Source organism: Osmerus eperlanus, chromosome 11 (genome assembly GCF_963692335.1).
Source record: "Osmerus eperlanus chromosome 11, fOsmEpe2.1, whole genome shotgun sequence".
NCBI classification, from domain to species: domain Eukaryota; kingdom Metazoa; phylum Chordata; class Actinopteri; order Osmeriformes; family Osmeridae; genus Osmerus; species Osmerus eperlanus.
The window spans coordinates 14,068,892-14,089,975 of record NC_085028.1 but is presented as its reverse complement, the minus strand read 5'-3'; the positions used below and the strand labels follow the sequence as shown (position 1 = coordinate 14,089,975).

General features: G+C 46.4%; 1 protein-coding gene across 1 annotated transcript; it reads right to left on the bottom strand.

Moving 5' to 3' along the window:
* Positions 1 to 3,020: 3,020 nt before the first annotated feature.
* zbtb16b (zinc finger and BTB domain containing 16b) lies at positions 3,021 to 19,979 on the bottom strand. Its single transcript, XM_062472660.1, has 7 exons — positions 19,769 to 19,979; positions 17,231 to 18,474; positions 14,828 to 14,925; positions 11,507 to 11,593; positions 5,012 to 5,182; positions 3,539 to 3,706; positions 3,021 to 3,361 (listed from the first exon to the last, which is right to left on the bottom strand). Exons 2-7 carry the CDS (start codon positions 18,385 to 18,387, stop codon positions 3,132 to 3,134), a joined length of 1,911 nt encoding a protein of 636 aa, XP_062328644.1. The 5' UTR covers positions 18,388 to 18,474; positions 19,769 to 19,979; the 3' UTR covers positions 3,021 to 3,131.
* Positions 19,980 to 21,084: the final 1,105 nt, after the last annotated feature.

Genomic DNA, 21,084 nt, shown 5'->3' with positions numbered 1-21,084 from the left:
TTTGCACTTTTCATTCAAAATACAGAACATGTTTTTTGTTTTGTTGTTGTAAAAACAGGTCTAAACAAGTGTGTTGGGCTGATTGGATTCTGATGGAGATCCACAGATGAAACAGTGTATTGTAAGTGTTCTGGTTTCACTAAAATATTACTTTGGGAAGTTGTTATAACACTGTATTGTGGGTAGAGATGTAGGTGACTGCTTAATCCAATATAATTCATAGCAATTCAAAACGTTCAAACGCAAATCATGCATGGTGCATAAGAATCCATCAGGATATTTAAAGTTTGATCAGATCTCGGTAGATAGGCAACTGGATGAAAAACACAATGACAATACTGTAACAGTCCAGGTTATTTTATCCTCATCCACACCTAAAACACATACACTTCAACATAACGTACAAAGTGAATAGATACAGAAGGCCTACCTGCTACCGGGGAGATTGTCCGTGCTTTTTCCGAGAGTGGCTGTCATTCTGATGTCACATGGAGCAGCCAGTGTACATGCTGCAGGGGGGAGGGCAGACGAGCCAGTAAACTCATCCTTCTCCACATCTGTAGCGGCACGCCAGCTGTGCATATGGCGGCGTGCCACCATGGGTCACCACGGTGTCTGGCGGGACGCCAGCCGGATGCTGCCAGCGCACGGTGACAAGTGAAAATTCCAACTACTTAAGCTTGTAATTGTGTGTGGCGTGAGCCAATAAAGCATGCGCAGCTCTAGCAGCAGGACGTAAACATCTTAAATTAGAATTAATAGTGAGTTGCTCTATGTGAACATTTCTGTTAATTATCCTATAGGATACAAATATAAACAAGTAGGCTACAGTGATTTTAGTTCTTGGACATGCTATGTTTTCTGGGTAAATGAGGCAAAATGGCAATCCCTCCAAAAGAGTTAATAATTTTATTTCATATTTTTTCATCATGCCACAGAACACTGACGCGTACAAAGACTCGTGCCTGAATCCACACTGAGAGAAACAGTTGCACACAGTGTTACAAAGCTGTAATGAAGAGGATTTTTACTGCACAGACATGGCAAGAAGAACAACCCTGATTGGACACCAGGTCAAGCTGAGCTGGCGCTGAGGTAGACAGACAGAGACATACAGTATCTATACGAACGGTAATCACCTGTAGTTCACGACAAATAAAACGACATTTGTTTTGTAACACTATAAGAAAGACAAACAAAAAACCTTTCGAGAACAGAAGAAAAAGTGCTCTGTTCCTTTTGGTCCACCGTGGAAATCGATCTTTAGTGCATGAACACAGTAGAGACAGCAGTACAGTGCTTACTGATTTTCAACGCTGTTATGGCACTGAGTGTTGGCCAAGGTAACGCCCTCGGATGCAGAAAATCTCGTCAAATATAAAACTAATTAAGAATATTATTACAGAGACTACGTTCATGGTGTTTTTTTTCTAAATAATGAAATAATCCACAAAAAAATTATTTTGAAAAATACTGTATTTTTTTTTCATATATCTGCAGCATAATATCAGAGTCCCTATGAGCATTTTGCCTTTTAAGACAATGTTAAACTACATGATTTATAGCATGGCAGTAATATTCAGTCGTTCACTAACACCCAGAAACATCAATCAGCACAACAAACTGTATTCATGTATTCAAGCACATGTATGCACACTTTATAAAAGAGGCACAAGGGAGGGATCTTACTCAAATCAGAGACTTATAAAACACAACAAATATGTTTGTTGAAATCATAACAAATGTAAACAAATTGCAAATCACAGTAATACAAAAATACACAATTTTAAAAACGGAGAGGCCCTTGTTAGACTCTCATTTAGGAATTAGATACAATTACATTTTGTACATGACACCAACAAAACACCACAAATGACAATAACCTGCTTATAGTGATTCAATTTGAGAATCATTTTTTCACGTTTAGTAAAAAAGGAAACACCTATGACATTTTCTTTTATTTCCTCCCCTAGAAAATTTGTTTTCTGTGATTTCAAACACATCTACAACTTTCAAGATAAAAAAAAGATTCACTTTGCGGGTCTTGTCTTTCGAACACCAAAGCCAGACAGCCGTAGGAATCAATTGTATAAATGTACTGTGCTAACATCTCTAAATGCTTGATCTACCTACTGAACCTACGGATGACGTGAATAAAAACAAAATTAAAAAAGAAGTAGGCCAAAACTAAGACGCGCTGCTATTGCCTCTGTGCAAAAGTGACGGTTGACGAGGTAGCAGTTATTCTACAACCACCCTTGAGCAGTTGGGTGACAACCTCAACACCTATTTGGTAACAAAACGTACTTTAAACAAAAAACAATGTTACCGCTTAATGCAAAACAAATCAGCATGAAGAGACTACCTGATAGGTAATAGCCTATGAAACCCAATATAAACAAATGACAATTTATAGTGCTTTTGTTTTGTCTCAAATGCTGTTTTTAATACTGCAGACCAAATGATTTTTCAGAAAGATCCAGGAAACTTCGATGCTCATCCTCTGTCCCTTCAGCAAATTAAACATCCCATCTTTCCGTGCAGAAAAAACATTTAAATCAATTACAGAACGTGAGGGTTTACGCTTCCTAAGGTTAAGCACAGCTCCTTAAAACAACCAAAGTTGTTCAAAAAAGGAACAGCAAAATTTAAAAATCACTGAAGAAAAGACAACCCAAGTCATATCAAGCTCATGAGGTCAAAACATTGCGGCCATTCAAGTAAAAAACATGCAAAAAATAACAATCCAAAGTTGAAATGTCACAGGAAAATAAGACAGGAAATGTTTCAATACACGTTTCAACCACTCAATTCTTGGAGGAACTGCATTCAACTTCAACCCCTTGCAGCAACTTACTTTGCTTTCAAGCTCAACATTCTTACTCCCCTGCTACACCTGCTCCGGTTTGACCATCACAAGGACCTAAACCACATAAGCAATTAAACTGAATGTTGCTTTAAGGAAGGACTAGAGTGTGTGAGTGCGTGTGTGTGTGGTGTGTGCAAGTGCGTACCTGTGCATCTGTGCGTGTGCATCCTTACACATGCAACTCTGTGTGTGTGTGTGTGCGACAAAGAGTGTACACATTTCCGTGTGTGTGTGTGTGTGTATAAAGTTGTCCAAGTCCCGCTCAGACGTAGCAGACGTATAGATAAGTCTTCTCGATGCGCCAGTCTGAAGGTACCTCCTCAGGCCTGTGGCCCTTGATGTGCTTCTGCATGGCGGCCAGGCTGGGGCAGAAGTCCTGGCATACGGTGCACTGGTATGGGGAGGCTCCGTTGTGCGTTCGCAGGTGCTTGATCATGGCAGAGTAGTCACGTGATCGCTGGTGACACAGCTTACACTCAAACGGCTTTTCACCTGAAACCCACAGTAGAAAAGGCGACGCTCACACGATACGTTCATTCAGTACAAGAGGCGACCCAAAATAAACCGTGTTTGTGTGTGTTCGTGTAGGTGTGTGTTCGTGTAGGTGTGTGTTCGTGTTTGTGTGTGTTCGTGTAGGTGTGAGTTGTGTGGAGGCATGTGTGTTCTCACCAGTGTGTACTCGGTAGTGTGTCTCCAGCTGGTGTTTGAGGCTGAACCTCTTTCCACAGCCGTTACACTCGTACGGTTTCTCCCCGGTGTGGATTCGCTTGTGGCCCCTCAGCGTGCCGTCGTCGCGGAAACAGCTCCCACAGAACTCGCACTCGAACGGGTGGTCACCTAATGAAACAGATACGGCACAGTCATCACAGCAGTATCTAACACAAAGGACACACACACACAACATTGTTAGTTTAATTAGCAAGTTGAAACATGCATTACAGCGTCTGTAACTGGACACTGAATAGACTCTCTAATTCCAGTTAGCACAGTGGGTAGTCTGTGGCCACAGGGACTGAGCTGGAGGTGTAAACCACCCATTATCATGATGGATTCTTATTAAAGTTGCTGTTGTGACTTGGTATAAAAGCTAGGTACAAATATAGATAGAGTTACACAAGTCAAACAGACTCAAGGCCACCAAGGGTAGCGGGCAGGCAAAGAATAATGAGCTTTCATACATTACTAATGCTACGACACGAGTGCCTCCCCAGGGCTGGCTGCTTATAGCTAATAAAGCTGCCCCAGACGTGGTGCTCTCCATACAGTAGTAAATCTATTTCCTGCTCGTTCTCCGGCTGAGGCTTTGACTCATCTCCAATGACCTATGTGTCTCATTATCTCAGTGTCCACAGCAACAGCCAAGTCAGTGGATACACTGCTCTTCTCATTATGCCAACCCCCCCAACCCCCCCCCTCCACCCCCCCCCCCCCCCCAACACAGAACAGATGACATTTACAAAATGTTACTTCCAAGCAGGCTGCGATATAAACAAGACATGCAGTGATGGCCAAACTCTCTACACTGTCTCTTCATATCAATTATGCATTTCTGCTGTCTAGACATCAACCAGTCCTGACAGGCGAGGGTGTTATTTTAAGGTAATGGAGAAAGAGGACATCTTCTCAGTAAATATTTTGTTTCCCTCCTTGGGCACTAGCAGGCTTGTCCTCAGTGGGACAGACAGACAAGTCATTTCCATTTGCTTTCCCCTTCGATATTTATTTCCTTTCACTGTTATGTGGAGTGAACCACAGTCAAAGTGACAGGCATGAATCGCTGACGCCTAAAGGCTGTCTGAAAACCCCAAAATATAAACAGGATAAAATTGCTTAAAATATACACTGGCCATAACTTCACTGCTGGCATCAGTAAAGAGAGTCAGTCAGAGAGAAACCAAATTTGAGCGTGAGAGAATGAACATTTTATAATTAGGTATATTTTATCTGACAAGTGAATGTTTTAACAAACAGAAATAAATTGTTCGGATAAGTTAGTTAATAGGGGTGTTGATTGTGTGAGTACAAGGGCAAGGAAGTTAATTACGATGAGAATAGAAATAACAATGATGCTACATGTGATGATGTGTACGATAACAATGACAATGGGCAATGATACTGAAGATGAATTAGTCCTAACAGTACCTGTGTGTGAACGCAGGTGGCGTTTCAGCGTGGTGTGGCTGGGGAAGGGCCTGTCACAGTGGCTGCAGATGTAGCTGTGCATGCCTGCATGGACCTCCATATGCTGCTGCAAGGCCTTCTGGGCCGGGAACCGCTTTGCACACAGCAGACAGAACACCGCCATGTCTGTCCCTGGAGACAGAACAACACACAGACAGAGAGGCAGGAACACAGTTATTTCAGTCCCATATACAGACAGCCAGGGCCCTAAGTGGGGGAAACTGGGTCACTTCAACTTTCTGTGAGTCCTCTGAGGAGAAAGCTTCCTTCAAAGAGCAAGTACTTCTACCTCCACCAACTCTCACGGAAGCCCTGAGGCACTTTCAGTTTGACTTCAGAAAATATCATGGGTAGTAGGAGTCATTGTCGTATTGACTCTTGGATTCCCGCTAACTGTGTTTTGTGTAGGAATTTCTCAACTCAAGTCTTGCAGATTATTTGACAGAAAGCAGAACACAGAACAGAGAAGGGTGGACCTGTCAATCCCAGTAATCAATGTCTTCTCTCCAGGCTGTTAGAAGTGTAATTATTCCCCTCATTCCCCATCAAGAGTCAGCCCCAGCCTGTGAAGTCCTCTTTCTCTGTGCAACCAGAGCCCTAGATAGCAGCTCCACCCTAAATGATGCCTACACTATGTGCTACGTGCAGAATGTTAAGTAGCGGTATCAAGCCATTAAAGGCAGGACTGCAGGAAAAAACACAATCCTTTTAATCCTGCGTGTGACCTGGCATCACTTTAGGGCTGCTTTCCTGTTGCAGCGGGTGTGGAGAGGAATACAGATAGGAAGACACAGGCTAGTTTTACTCAACAGTCAGGGTAGTAGAGACCGTATTTGGTACAAACACACAAGGTACCTGTTATTAAGACCACATCTCGGAATCCTTAATTAAAGCCTCATTAGAATGCATCTGTTGTCAGGTCATCAACTCCAGAGACAATGACGTGCGTGTGTCCTGTCGAGCAGTGCTCTAACGCAAGCCGTTATCATCTGCTTTTTTCTCTGGCAGCTCAGGTTCCGAGTCATTTACAACGCTAGCAGGTCCCGCTGATCCCAACTCGGATTCAATCAGACATCTCCAGTGGAGCATCATTAGTAAACACCGAGCTGTGCCACAGCCTCATTGGGATTCAAGTGGGGTGGCTGTGTCGCATTTAAAATGCAGTCTGATGAGGTCCACTAAATCAAATCATTTGTTACTGTTATTGAAGTGCCTTGAGGCAACTGGCAATTAAATTGGAATTAGTGCAGGGAAAGGGATACAGCACGCTCATACTAAGAAGGGAGAGTGTCAGGCAGTGTTGCAGGTTCAATCAAGTTAACAGACGAAGGTATTCAGAGTAAATTATTTAATTCACAATTTCACTCAGGAATACAAACCATACAATATCTCGGCGGTTTGTTGTTGTCCGATTCACACGTCAAAATCAACGAGGGTTTGTCTGAGTTATTATGAGAGAAATAAGCAGCACCGGGAAATCCACTTGGAGCGAGATATCTGATTACTCCCTATCTCTTTGATTCTACTTTGAATCTACACAGCTTGCTCCTGTATTAGTGGAGTTCTGTCAAACAGCACTAATACAACGGAGAATTTCTGCTCATTAACAAAAGCGAGGATGAGGGACATTCTCCTCTTGGAACAATGCTGCTGAGAGAAATAGTCTCCTGGAATGCATTGCACCTGTTCAGTAGATTTCTTCCAGTGGTCAGGCCACACAAAGGACACACAATGTGACTCAGACCCTCATTGACCTGGCCATTAGTCACAGGCTTCTCCTGCTACTCCCACACTCCTAGGCTTTGTGCTTTGGCCTAATGACCAGAGCCCCTTCTCACCCACGGAGCACAATGTTTCACCAGGAGATAAAAGGTCCCTCTTCCCTTGACAACACCACACCGTGTCCACTGACCAAGCAGGAGAGCCGCCCACTGTCTCCTTGTCTGAGATGGCTGGGGATTTTCGGAGTCACAGCTAGACCAGCCCTTTGGCGAAGCTCCCCAGCCCCCCGTCTGAATAATAATTTCTCTTAAAACGCTAAAGATGTTTGAGGCGCACAGAATTCATTCTCTGCTCTGTATGGAGTGGCCCTGCTCTCTGCAGGTGTCAGTGCTCACTACCACCAGCAGGGGGAGTGCTTTCTTTACACTGCACCCTCTAAACTGCTGGAGAATAAGAGCTCAAATTACTACTCAGCTCACAATCCCTTCACAGTCATTACCTTCTTGGAATACAGCTACTTTAGAATGGTCTGGTTTTCAAAGCACAGCACTGTCTACTACCAATAATCAGACATTAAAATATCCAACACAGATTTCTACACCGTTAACTTCTATTGCAGTTTTAGGCAGATGAGGTATCTGGTGACAAGAACTGTGACAGTAGTTTGCCATAACAACTGATACAAAGGCCCGCACAGCAGGCACCTATACCTATTATTCAACACGATTCTAAACACTAAGCTTCAGAGGTCAAAGAGCAGCCTCTGTGGCATTTTGTTAAGTTACCCACTGTCTGCACCAGCGAGCACTCATAACTTTAGGGGAACAAAAACAGCATTTGCTGTTGCAGCTTTTTCCAGTAGGGCTTTACTCCTGTAGAGAACCCTTTCAGTGAGAGAGCAGGACCTCCAGTTGGGATGTCACTTCCCCCTGCTTTCTCACCCTTAAATGGACAATGGGGATTGGATTTGGTCTTAAGGCAAAGAATGACCTCTTGACCTCATGCCCTCAATAGGGTAAATACCATGTAATCAGGGGTGTTCCTCAGAGTCTGGTTGGCTGACTGGGCATTGCACTCCACTCTTTGGACAAAGATAAGGGTGGGAACCAGGAGGAGTGGCTCTCAGGACACACAGACAATGTGCTCAGTGTACACATCGGCGAAACTTCCCCACGCTGGGGTTTCAATAGACCAGTTGGACTGTAGCATATGTGTTGCTTCAGCACGTCTTGGGGTGATAAAGAAGCCTGAGGTAGTTCAGGATGGTGCCGGACATGGTTGTAGCTTCCGTGTTTTCTCCGGTCGGACCAGAGAGCGTGGCGGTGTGTTGGGGTCTGTCCTCAGACCCTCACACCCTAACGTGAGGACGGGACCTCTCACGCTGCTTAACCGACAAAACCATGTCTCTAGGCAACCAGATTAGATCCTGGCCCAGCTCAGGGTGAAGTGTTTGGGCTTAATCCCTTCATTCACAAATAAGCGAAGCCTGTTCCTTTTCAAAACACACACAATGGTTTTCCCACCCTGAGAATCTCAGAGTAAACTAACTGCAAATTGAACAAGGAATCACATTCAGTTATTTAATTCAGATCTCTGCAAAGTCCTCAGTCTTGGGTTTAGGGTTAAAAAAGAAATCCAGTTTAACAGACTGAATTAGTAACATGTGTTTGAATATGTCTCCCTACAAAACTGTAGAACTCAACACAATCGTACAAACCAACCACTGAAGATAGTTCTTTCACAGCCGTCTTACAGAGGGCGGGGGGATAGGTGCGCTTAAAAAGACTTTCAATCTAATCAAGTGAGTTGCCCTTAGCTTGGGCCACTAGGTTTGTGTGTCAAGGAAATCCTAAGTTAATAAGCCAAAGGCACAAAAAAGGGTCCTAATGACCCCGGAGTGCCACAAACACTCTTGAAAGTGTTCGTCGCATGGCTTGTGACGTATTCCAGAACGCAGTGACACACAAGCCACTTAGCTCCATCCCAGACTCCGGCTCAGGCACTGGGATCAAAGCTCTGCCTCATGGCCAGCTCTGTACAGAATGCCAGCGATCTCACATGACCTAGTTAGACATAAACAGTCATGTACATTATGCCCCCTGCTCCAGACTCTGTGTGACCGTGCAAGATTCAGCACAGTGTGTCAGGGAGTCTGCTCTCTGTAGACGTGGTCACGGGCACAGCCTTGGCAACCGCGCCACCACAGCCCCGGCAACCGCGCCACCACAGCCTCATACAGTACCTGAGGTGACCCCGAGCTCTGATCACAAGAACACTAATCTACCGGAGTGAGGAACAGCCCGCTCAATAATTAATGCAACAAGAAGATACGTTGCTAGTGTTTAACCACTATTCCGTGAACCGGTTCATCGAGGTTGCATGCTGTTCCAGATCAGCTATCCCTTAATTGCGACGCATTTCTGCATATTTTTGCCTCCCCTATATTGAATGTCAGACTGTTTGGGGGCCCATGAGAGGAGAGCAGGCTGTGCAGTCAACCACTAGGGGCCAGCAGCACAATAGACAGGGAGGGCCCGCATCACAGAGACATTCAATTAAGGCTCTGGAATGATTATGGGGTTTTAACAGTCGTACTGGGGGACAGTGGGCTACAGTACTGTGCTGTAATGACCATGCCATTGTCAACGCTATGTAAAATAGAGGGTTTCATTTCCAATGGGTTCTGTACCTGAAAATAGACAATGTAGACAAAGGGAGCTTTCAAAGAGCCAAATGTCACAGAGTTTAATAAAAGCTTAGTATTTATTAAGGTTTTGGAGTGGAGGAAAAGGGTTCTGTGAGTGAAATTTGCAGCTGCGTGTTAGCACACAGAGACCGCCTCTCTCAGGGCCTTTCTCCTGTGGGCAAGATGGCTGAACTATGAGCCAGAAGGTTCTCTAGCATATCCAGTCTGCGATGGAGATCTGCTTCCAATCCTGGGCTTTCCCAAAATGGCTTCAACCAGATAACAGTATCCCAAAGCTCCGACAGGGCTTGGTGAAACAGGCTCTTTGTTAGCCGAGAGATCCTGAGACGGCTCCATTCTTATATTTTCGGCGCTCACAAGTAGGTCAGAGTGGAGACTATGACAGGGCGGTGGCGGGGAGTAAACAGAGCCACATGATGTTGTTTTCATTTCCCTCTGCTATGCTGGCATCCAGTGCCACCAACCATTCCCTGTGCTCTCAGCAACTCCCCTCTGCTAAGCCTCTCACCCATCCCCAAACACACACAAGCCCCCTAACCCCTTCTCCCTAACCCCCTCCCTCCCACCCCCCTCCCCCACCCCTTCACCATCAGTCTTTGATCTTAAACCCCTGCCAACCCCCGGTCATTCACCTTTGATATATCCACAGAGCTAAACACACAGGGACTGTAAAACTAGCTAGCTATTCCGCCAGTTAGCTGTACAGACAGACAGGTCTTTCTCAAGTAGGGTTATTTCCCCTGTTAGGCAGGCTGACCACTGAGCTGCAGCTGCTTGGGCCTGGCATGGGCTCCCCTGTCAGAAGGAAGCACATTTATCTCCCTGGTACACCAGACCTCACTGCGAAAACCTAAGCCATGCTGTCACTATCAAACACACGTAACCCGGTGACAGCAGAAGTTACTCTTTGTACAGACGTTTGACCAGAAACATGTGAATCGTACTTTCTGTTGACCGAGCAGACAAAGACCTCAAATATAACTCATGCTGCTGTGGTGGTGTCCTCGGCTGGCCCTGGCTGAATAGTGACAGCAACAGGGTCACGCGTCACATCAAGCCGAGCTGAGATCATGACAAAATAAGGGAGCGATGCCCTCCTGTATCCTGCACTTGATATGCTGCCAAACTGAAACGGAGCTGTAGATGTTTACAACTCAAGGAGAACAGGTAGAAACTTCTGGGCATCGTTAACACCCCTCCATGTCCACACACGTTAATTATTCATAGTGTGTGTGCCTGCAGTTACAGTTACATGCCAACGCTCCTGAAGCTTATCAGATTTCTCTAACAGTAGCAGAAAAGGTGTGGATTCAGACACAGGGCGTATGTGGTGTAAGGTAAATAGACGTTTTGTTGAACTGATCTGGAAAAACTTTTAAATATTGAACTGTGATGACTGGACTCTGCTGCAGCTCGTGGTGTCGAGGCTGAATCCTGGCTTGGATGACATTTACAGGCAGCTTTGATTTCAGCTTGATCTGACCAGCCTCAATAAAACATCCTCAGTTGGCAGGCAGATTATCCAGGTGGGTTGGTTTCAGCCTTGTTTTGAGGGTGTGTATAGTCTCTCTTCTGAAGCTACGGAGAATAGGAATTTCACAATTTCTCGCTGTGAAACCGCTCCCAAACAAAGCAGGTTCCTCTTGGTTGTTGACATCTGTGCCGGGAGGGGCCAGGAGTAAATGACCTTTGCACCACTCACACGCACACAGACGGGGAGCATGGCATATCTATGACGACGTAATGTACCGGGAAAGAGGGGGTCGAGCTTGGCCCAGTGTGTCAGGTTTGCCATGGCTGTGGCAACGCTGCGCTCACGCTGGATGCCAGGAGATATTATTGTAAGAAACATGAGAAGGCCCCTCCCCTCAGCCCTGATAAATTATGGAGTTGCATGACAGGGACAGTTTAACCTAGCCAGCATGACAAGGAGGTTTCGGCCCAAATGTTTTAATTCAGCGTTTGTGTGCGTGTATATGCGGGTATGTGTGTGTGTGTGTGCATGTGCAGTTGAGCTTCGACAGTACCTGTGTGTGTCTGTCTGTGGGCCTCCAGAGCGTCCTCGGCAGAGAACGTGGCTCCGCACTGGTCGCACACAAGAGCCTCTGCTCCAGCTGCAAGAGAAACAGTCATGTGTTACTGTCATAAACAAAAACTGGGCATGTGGGCAAACAGTTTGTTGAGCTGCACTCTGTGCCTGATTAGGGATTAAGCTATGGAAAAAACTGTCCAAAATGATAGACAAACTGCTGTTTTCTAAGCGCTCAGCTGATCGTTAGATACCAGCAGATAATGTTTGTCCAATATTCTGCTTATCAGTGCTGAGTTGGAAGCAGATTGTGATATCCCCTATAAACAACATGTGTACAGAGGTCTTGAGCTTCAGATAATAAATGCCGCAGCTGGCATTAAAGGAAGGCGTGTGCGGCTCCAGCGCCAAAATCCAGGACTAAGACCATCAAAGCTTCCCTTTTCACAATCAATCTACATTAACTTCATTGGCGGAGGGGGAAAAAAACTGCTCTATTTAAAGATCCCCATGGACTCTCGCTCGTCTGCAAACACTTTGCCTTCTCACTGTTACGTAAGGAGGCACAGACAGTCCAAAAAAACAGAACCCACCGGAAAAACACAAGTCGGGCCAAACAAAGGCGCCAGACAAACATGCCATGGCCTCCTCTCTTTCCCTGGTGAGGAGGCGAGCTGAAGAGTTTTATTTACCGTGCCCTGCTATCAGCCTGCGAACACTGAGCAGACTGTCTGCCGGAGAGGCCACAGAAGGACTGGCTGTTCTCTCCACAGCAGACGCTCCCCGCCTGCGGCGCATCCCTTTATCTGAAAACACTCTACAGTCAACACTCCCCACGCTGCTCCTGTGTACGCCGTGCACCACTCCGCTGGGCTCACCTCTGGAATGCCCTTGTCTCCACTGATGGAGCCCTCCGCTCGCACAAGGGTGCTGACAACACTCAGGATGGGGAGAGGAGATTTACTCCTTCCAGAGGCTGCTTCCAACTGGGGCCGCCGCTCGGGGGTGGGGTGTGGAAGTGGGTGTGTGGGCCTACTTACGCACACACACACACACACACACACACACACACACACACTAGCCCTCACTAAAACATGTGCATGTATGTTTGCGCGATGGGGTGCCCACCGATGCCATCATGCACACGGTCACGCACGTACGCACACCGACACACATACGTACACGCGCGCGCGCACACACATTCACACACGCGCACGCGCACACACACTGTTTGAATGTGGGTTGGCTCTCACAGAGATGTAAATCGGTTGCAGATCCATACTGGCCCAGGGCTCATTCACTGATCTATTTTCTGCTCAGCTGGCTTTAAATGAAGTTAAAATGACTCATTAAAACGCCCACAAGCTTTGCGAAGTCTGCGCACTACAGCCTAAATGTAGTCCTCTTTCAACCCTTCCCACCTCCCCATACAGACGTGGAACCAAAGTCCCCCGTGCTCCACAACAGTGCCTTCAGGGACTCCTCCAACAGATTTCTGTTTTCGAATTCCCATCTCCACAGAGATGTCAAACCGGTGTTACTGTGTTGTCTAGACTAGCGTTGCGCTCTTTGAAAAACTTGACTGAAAGTCGCATGTTGAAGGTAAAAGATTACAATGTTGTGTGATATTTTCCAGTGTGTGTGTGTGTGTGTGTGTCTGTGTGGTGTTTTGTGAGGATTGTTTGATTAGAGGGGAAGAGAACATAGAGCATTGTCTTGTGCAGTCAAAGGCACGGAGTGTGCTCTCATCCATAAACCATCAAACTGTCTCAGACGCGGCTGCAATCGTCCTCCATCAAAACACTTTGTCTGGCATACCAAAATAAGAGCCAGCATTGAGCTGAATACCAAATCAGCCCATTAGAGCACTAGAGCACTCGCTCCTTAGCAACCAGCAGGATCTAAGGCTGCTATATAGTGCAACACACCACGACCAAGAACCAAAATTACGATCTTCATGTTGCATGTGGAGGGGCGACATACTTTTGTTGTGTATTCAAATTAGAGCAAAGGTGCCCTCGGAAAACATGTTGAATTAAAGCCTGGAGTGTTTTGTTGCTTAGAGCAACAGTATGGCTAAGAGACCAGGAGAAGTCACACACAACAGATAACAGGAGAGCTGCTACTTCGTTTGTAAGGATCATGTTGACTGACAAGACATCTCTCTTCTGTCTGCAGTGTCATGCCTGAAGACTCAGCAGAGACGGAGAGAGGGAGGCAGAGAGAGGGAGGCAGAGAGAGGGAGGCAGAGAGAGGGAGGCAGAGAGAGGGAGGCAGAGAGAGGGAGGCAGAGAGGGAGGCAGAGAGAGGGAGGCAGAGAGAGGGAGGCAGAGAGAGGAAGGCAGAGAGAGGGAGGCAGAGAGAGGGAGGCAGAGAGAGGGAGGCAGAGAGAAGAGGAGTAGACAAGAAAGAGAGAGGGACAGAGGAAGAGGGGGAAACACCGAAAGAGAAAGGGAGAGGAGGTGAGAGGGGGACAGGGAGAGAGGGAGAGACAGAGAGAGAAAGAGAGAGAGAGAGAGAGACAGAGAGAGAGAGAGGGAGATAGAGAGAGACAGAGAGAGAGGGAGAAGATGAGAGCAGTTTAGTCCATCCTCATATTCCAACTGGGATTTCTGTTTGTGTTTTAGTTTCATATGTACCATGCCCCCCTCCCCCACCCCCTCCTCCTCCTCCTGCTCTATTTTGGATAAAGTGGCTGGGAGAGCAGTCAGGTCTGATTAAGTCTGCGTTTGGGTACAGTGTGTTCCTGGACACACATCTGCGAGCGAGCCATCACACACGCTTCGGAACACTGGCAGAACACCCAGGCCTGCCGGCAGCTGATGATGTCATCACTCAGAAGGGGCAGAGCTGGCGAGCTGCCAGGCTCTCCAAAAAAACACAGAAAGATTCTACCCAGAGAGAAACAGAGAGCAGGAGAAAGAGACAGACAGAGAGAGAGAGTGAGAGAGAGAGAAAGAGAAAGAGGGAGAGAGAGAGAGAGAGAGGGATAGAGAGAGAGAGAGAGAGAGAGAGAGAGAGAGAGAGAGAGAGAGAGAGAGAGAGAGAGAGAGAGAGAGAGAGAGAGAGGGATAGAGAGAGAGAGGAGGAGGAGACATCTCCGTCTGTCTACCTCTCTCTCTCTCTAAGGATGTGAAACAGACTCAGATACAGGAGACAGGCACAGGAACCCCACAGACAGGATACAGAACCATCTTTCCTGTGGACCCATTCAGCACCTGGGCCTCAATGTCTTTTCTAATCTAAACCAGTAACTTGCATCAAATATGAACCGTTTAATGGTTGTGTGTCATGGGGATTCATGGTTTCCAGTGATTACCTGTGTGGGACAGCATGTGCATCCTGAGCCGCACACTGTCCATGAAGCATTTCCCACAGTATTCACAGGCATGGCCGCTGTCTCCGCTGTGCAGCAACCTGTAGGTGGGAGAGGAAGAGGATCAGGTTTAGGGCAGACAACTGACAGAGACGATGGGTGAAGACAACTGACCACAAAGATGGAGGGGTGCAGATCAAGTGGTATGGCCCAAAGTATCTCTGTCTACTCTCTATTTCTGTCCCCGTACGGAACAGCATGATTCCATTCCAGGCTCTCAAAACACAGTTTCATTAAAGTAAGAGGCCCTTAGAGCCTGAATAACACTGCATGAATGCTAAAAGAACACAGACAAAAGGATATCTGGCTAAATTCAACCAATGCATGCACTTGCCTCCAACCAATGAGCACACACAGTCTGGGGATGCTCAAACACTCAGTGACACACTCACCATCCAGACAGACATAAACGCACACACACACACATACATACATACACACATATACCCCCACACACACACACACACACACACACACACACACACACACACACATACACACACATACCCACACACACACACACATACCCACACACCCACACACACACACACACACACACACACACACACACACACATACATACACACACTCACCATCCAGACAGACATAAACACACACACATACATACACACATACCCACACACACACATACACACACTCACCATCCAGACAGACATAAACATACACACACACACACAGACAGAGACAAACACAAACATACAAACAGAGGCAGTGGTATGTGTGCACGCCTACACACACTCACATGAACACTCACGGGAACACACACACTCACGTGAACACTCACGTGAACACACACACACTCACGTGAACACTCACGTGAACACACACACACTCACATGAACACTCACGTGAACACACACACTCACATTTACCTCCCTCTGCTGCTGCATGAGAAAACATGACTCGCTGCTCTGCCTGCAGCCAAACCAATCGGATCACATCACAGACAGCCAACCGTGCAATGCATCTGTACTGTTATCCTCAGATTCCTCCTTGTAACAGTAGGCCACTCAGGAGCCTGACCAAAGTCACAGCAAATACATTTGACCAATTGAATAGTTATACCGGAATTCATGACAGCCTAATTACGTTACACACAATCATTTTGTGTGTTAAAGTCCATATAAAATGCTATATAGTATATATTGTTTACGTAATCCTCCTACTGTGGACCCTGGAGATTCTTGAAGACAATCAATCCTAATTATTACCTCAGTGTGGTAAAAGTACGGTTTACATTGAGCTCTGTGCCCTGAGATAGTCCTCTCCTGACATTCAAAATGTCAATCTATCTCAGGTGGATGGTCATTGGCATGGTGTCCCACAGGGTCCCACCTCATTATGACTGTCTGAGCCACCAAAGGAAGCGTTCCCAAGCCTGGACGCTGGACGTCTGCCAGTCTCCATGAGTGGGCAAGAAGCAGTTCCATATCTCCAGCTGGACGCTCTGGCTCATCAGGCAGTATGAAACGCTGGATTGGTTCGAGTCTGAAATGTCAGCTCCGGTATATGAGTGGGCAGACAGGGTGAGAGGATAGGGTGACTGAGAAATGGGACTTGATGTCACTTGTGTTGGAGATAAGCAAGCATGGGGCCTAATGCCTCCCACAGAGGTCAGAGGTCTTCATGGATGAACACAACAGAAGGTTCAAGACAAAAGACTGAAGCTGAAAAGAAAAAGTAGAACAGGCCAATGGATGGTTTAAATGTACACTGTGCCAGAGCTTCCCTGCTTCGTGAACAGACATCCCTAACCAGGCTGAGTGGAGCTGTCTCTAAGGTCCTGTTTGAGAAGAGTCTCTCTCACTGACAAAGGAATGCACAGAAATTGGTCAGTGAGAGGGTCGTTGGTCAACACTTTATTTAAAAAAAGTCTGGTGTAAATAAAGAGCTCCCAAAGAGCCTGTTCACACCTCTCCTCAGGCCTCACTGTTGAGAGTCAGCACAGGTGTCTCCTCAAACTAATGAACATATTAGCTGGGTCTGCGCCCAGCCTGATTGCTTTGAGATGTTTTATTATGATAATACAATTCTGATGAATCAAAAAAATATCCACCCTTTTCATCAAGAGGAGTTCATTAAAACGTCCACAATCCTGGACTCAGCTGGTTAACATGGACTCTCGCCCCCAACCTCAAATCCAATCTCCCACATTGAGGAGTCGAGCACCAAACTGATGGGAGACAGCTCTGATAAATAGCAACTGTTGCCTTGGCTTCCTAACATGGGCTTGCAGTACAGTACAATGCTAACGCTAGAACACAACAACAACAGTGTCAAAAGCAGCAGGAGATGTGACAGAAAACAGGGAGGATCACGGTTTACCTGTGCTGCTCCATGGCCTCCCTGCTGTGCAGCTGCAGGCCACAGTCTCCACAGCGCTGGGCCTCGGCCTGACCCTCACGCCTCATCCCTGCTGCAAACTGGCCCAGCCGGCTGAGCAGCTCCCTGTGGAGCAGGCCCTGGGGCAGCAGACCGCCATAGGCCCTCATGTCCAGGGACATGGCCAGGGATGGGGCCATTGAGACGGGCACCGGCACCATCCCCTCCCCTATGTGATTGGGGGCCATGGCGTAGAGCGAGGCCAGGTGTTTCTCGGCCAAGCCGGGGAGGCTCTCCAGGGCATTGCCTGCTGACGAGACTCCCTCCTCCTGACCTGAGTGGAGCTCTCGGGCGCTGGTGATCACGCTGCCTCTGAGGGGGGTCCCGGGGCTCTGCACTCTGGGCTGGTCGGACTCAAAGCCCCCTTCTCCGTCTCTGGAGGACCTGCTTCCGTAGCTGTTGGCCTCGTCCACCTGCATGTCCTCGGTCTTAATGCTCTTGGTCAGGGTAGAGGAGGGACTGCGGCCCAGATCGAAGCTCTTCTGCTGGGAGAGCTCGCCGCCCTCCCGGCTGGCCTCTGCATCCTGCCGTGTGGAGCCTGCTCCCGGGGGGTCTGACCCGGGGGAGGCCGGCTCGGCCATGTGGTAAAGCGTCAGGTACGGCCCCGACGGGCTGCAGCCTTTCTCCTGTTTGGAATGCTTCTTGGAGTTCAGCATGTTCCTCCAGTGTCTGGCCCTGCTGTGGTCGCCCTCACCCGGGATCGGGTTCCTGCCTCCCGTTTCCTGGTTCTCCTCTGACTGGATGGTCTCCAACACCTTCAGGCACTGTTCCTCCAGATACTCTATCTCCAGGATCTCAGCAGCGTACAGCAGATCATCCAGGTCTTCCACGGTGGCCTGCAGGGAGGCCGTGTATGCATACTCTAAGATCTGCTGGAAGGTCTTGGGAGACAGGAAGTCCAGAGCGTAGCGCAGGCTGCTACGGTGGAACAGGATCTCAAACATCTTGCTGGTGCAGGCTAGGATGGAGCGGTGAGCCGGAAACTCCTGGCCATCCACGGTGATGATGACATCACAGAGTGTGCCTGTCAGACGCATCTCATTGGCCCTCTGCAGGAGTGTACTGGGGTGGGTGGGGTTGTGGAGTTGGAGCATGCCCATGGTAGACGTATCCTCTATGCCTCCAACCACCTTGGAGCCCACGCATGAGGTGTGACTCTCCCACCTGCCTTCAGTGTGTGTGTGAGTCTGGAGAGGTGGAGGAGCAGAAGGGAGATACAAATATCAGTTGTAATTAGCTTACACCGACGATGCTCATGCAATTGCCATTAACAGTCAACATATTTTTTTTTAAATTATATCTTGACAGCATATTCCTAAAGTTTGAAAATGATTATGAAATGTAATTATCATAATACAATTTGTTACAAGCAATATAAATGTTATATATACATATGATTTATATTGTTTAAATTAATCCAAAAGGACGTTTTAAAACGTCTAACGAAAGAGCAGGATGCACATTACATCCCAATAAGACAGTGGCATGATGCACATGCCACTGTCTTATTTCCCGGTCTGCTTGTGATTTGCCATGTCAAAGCTAGGCAATGAAGTCTTCAACTTGTCATCAGATAAAAGCCATCATGACATCAATTGCACAGGGGGAAAATAATGTGTGCAGGCAACAGGTTACCGCCTGATTTCGGAGTATGCAGCTGGCTACAGTCTACGCGCTCCGATGCGTCTAGTCTTCTGGTGGAATGCGTTAAAACCTAAGCGGGCACAGCTCTACCACTAATGGTTCAGAATTTACTTCCGTTTTAAATTTAAAATAAATACTTTAGATAAAATGTATAATACGTGACGAATAGTGAAAAGATTAATGAGGCATTGCATTATTCTCTATCGTTTGTGGCCCATGTCTGAGGGTGGTGACCGCTCCTGACAATGTCCAATGGTCACTATTCAAAATGAAGTAGATGAATGTACAACTTCAGCTTTGCACGATACGTTTGTAAAACATCCCACAGTGCAAACTCACAGTCCAGTGGCTTGAGACTAATGGTCTATATACCTTGAATGGTGGGAAATGGATCAACATTAGACTGATCCCTCAACACTGAGCGCATCAGGTGCAGAACGCGCTCCCATCATAAATCCCAAATTCTCAGTCCATTTGAATTGTTGTGACAAGATAAAAGCAAAAAACGTTGATTTTATGACAACAACCAACAGGTAAACGGAATATTTTTGGCTCGCGTTTTGAATTTCGAGTTTTTAGGTCCTTGATTAAACTACTGGGTGCGCAAAAACTTCAGTGTGTGCGATTTATTAAATTACAGTTCTTATCTGGCATATTGTGTGTAAAAATAGCAATATCAAAGCATTTTACGCAATAAATCACAAATCAATGGCCAACATCGTAATTTGTAAACACAACATTGTAGACTGTATAGCGGGATCCATATATTCGCGTATCATTCAATTGTAAAAGAGCATTGCGATTCATTTGTAAAAACTTTAAGATACTACTGCTTACCTTAATTGCCCCGTGTCTTCCGTCTATTTCTTTATCATTCAGGCAACATCATGGTAAGGCAGTTCACAGTACCCGCTCCGGACGCCCTCCTGCTCCGAATAAGCAAATCATCACCCGCGCGGCGTCAGAGCTTTGAATGATTGTCCTGTGTTCCAGGGCGCTCTCTGAGCTGCAAACAGAGACATCTACAGGGCAGCTGTCGGCACGACCTGGGTTTAGGAGGGAGGGGTTTTAGTAAGTCCTGTTCTGTTTGGATGCTTTGTCAAATCTATGGACGACATCAGCAGAAGAGCAGAACTTAAGTTTCTTTACTTGCAGGATAATGTTAAAATCATTACCAGACATATTTGATGTGATAGCCAAGACTATGACATTCCTATACGGTTTTGCCGATGTGCCAAAATAGCAAAACTCCTGTAACGAGTCTTTGTTTAATAATCTCATTTAAGCCAAGCATGCGTGCAGCCACGTTCGCCAAGCAGTACCAAATATAACGCGCTCAAACTCCATATTCAACGAATGTATGCCCTCGCAAGAACTATTTTCATGAAAATCCACGTTGTAATCTTATCTTTTTTCATTATTCACAAGAAATAAAAACATTGTATACGAGCCTTGTTTATCTATGAATCTTACTAATTCTACTGTCTCACAGCAGCTGGACCATTGATATTGAGATTTTACGAGTAAAGAGCACTGACCAGCAGGATATGTATTGAATTGTATGCCATCTAGCGCCGACAAATATGTACTGCATCTAATGAATTCACAATAGACTTCGACCTTCAAGCACACGTGAGTTTTCAAAACCTTATTTTATTTTGTAAATGGGTTAGTACTCAGACTGTACACCACTGAGAGATTTTCTGAGTTGAACCCAGAAAAAAAGATAGGATCTTTGCCAGGGGGTGGGTTGGTAACGCGGCACCTCCGAATGATTCAACAGGTGATGTTTAGTTGTCCAGTTACATTAAAGGGCCAAGGGCTTGACCTTATTTTACATCACCTTTGGCATTTACAACATATTCAGGATTCAATAAAAATAAAAGTCAGATAACCATCCCACCTCCTGCCCATGGAATCATCCTCAGTACAGGCAAACACTTTCAGTGACTGCTTTTGTACAAAATCAATGTCAACTTTTCAGAACACTTGAACCACAACAGGGGAAGAAAACGAAACTCAATTGGCCTGAACAGGCTTTGAGTTCACAGAGAATTCAGAAAGTAGCTTCACCATGGTCAACATAGGTATCTGGGCTGAAGTTACATGTTATTAAGGTTTAATTGAATTCATGCCAAGACTCAAAACACATC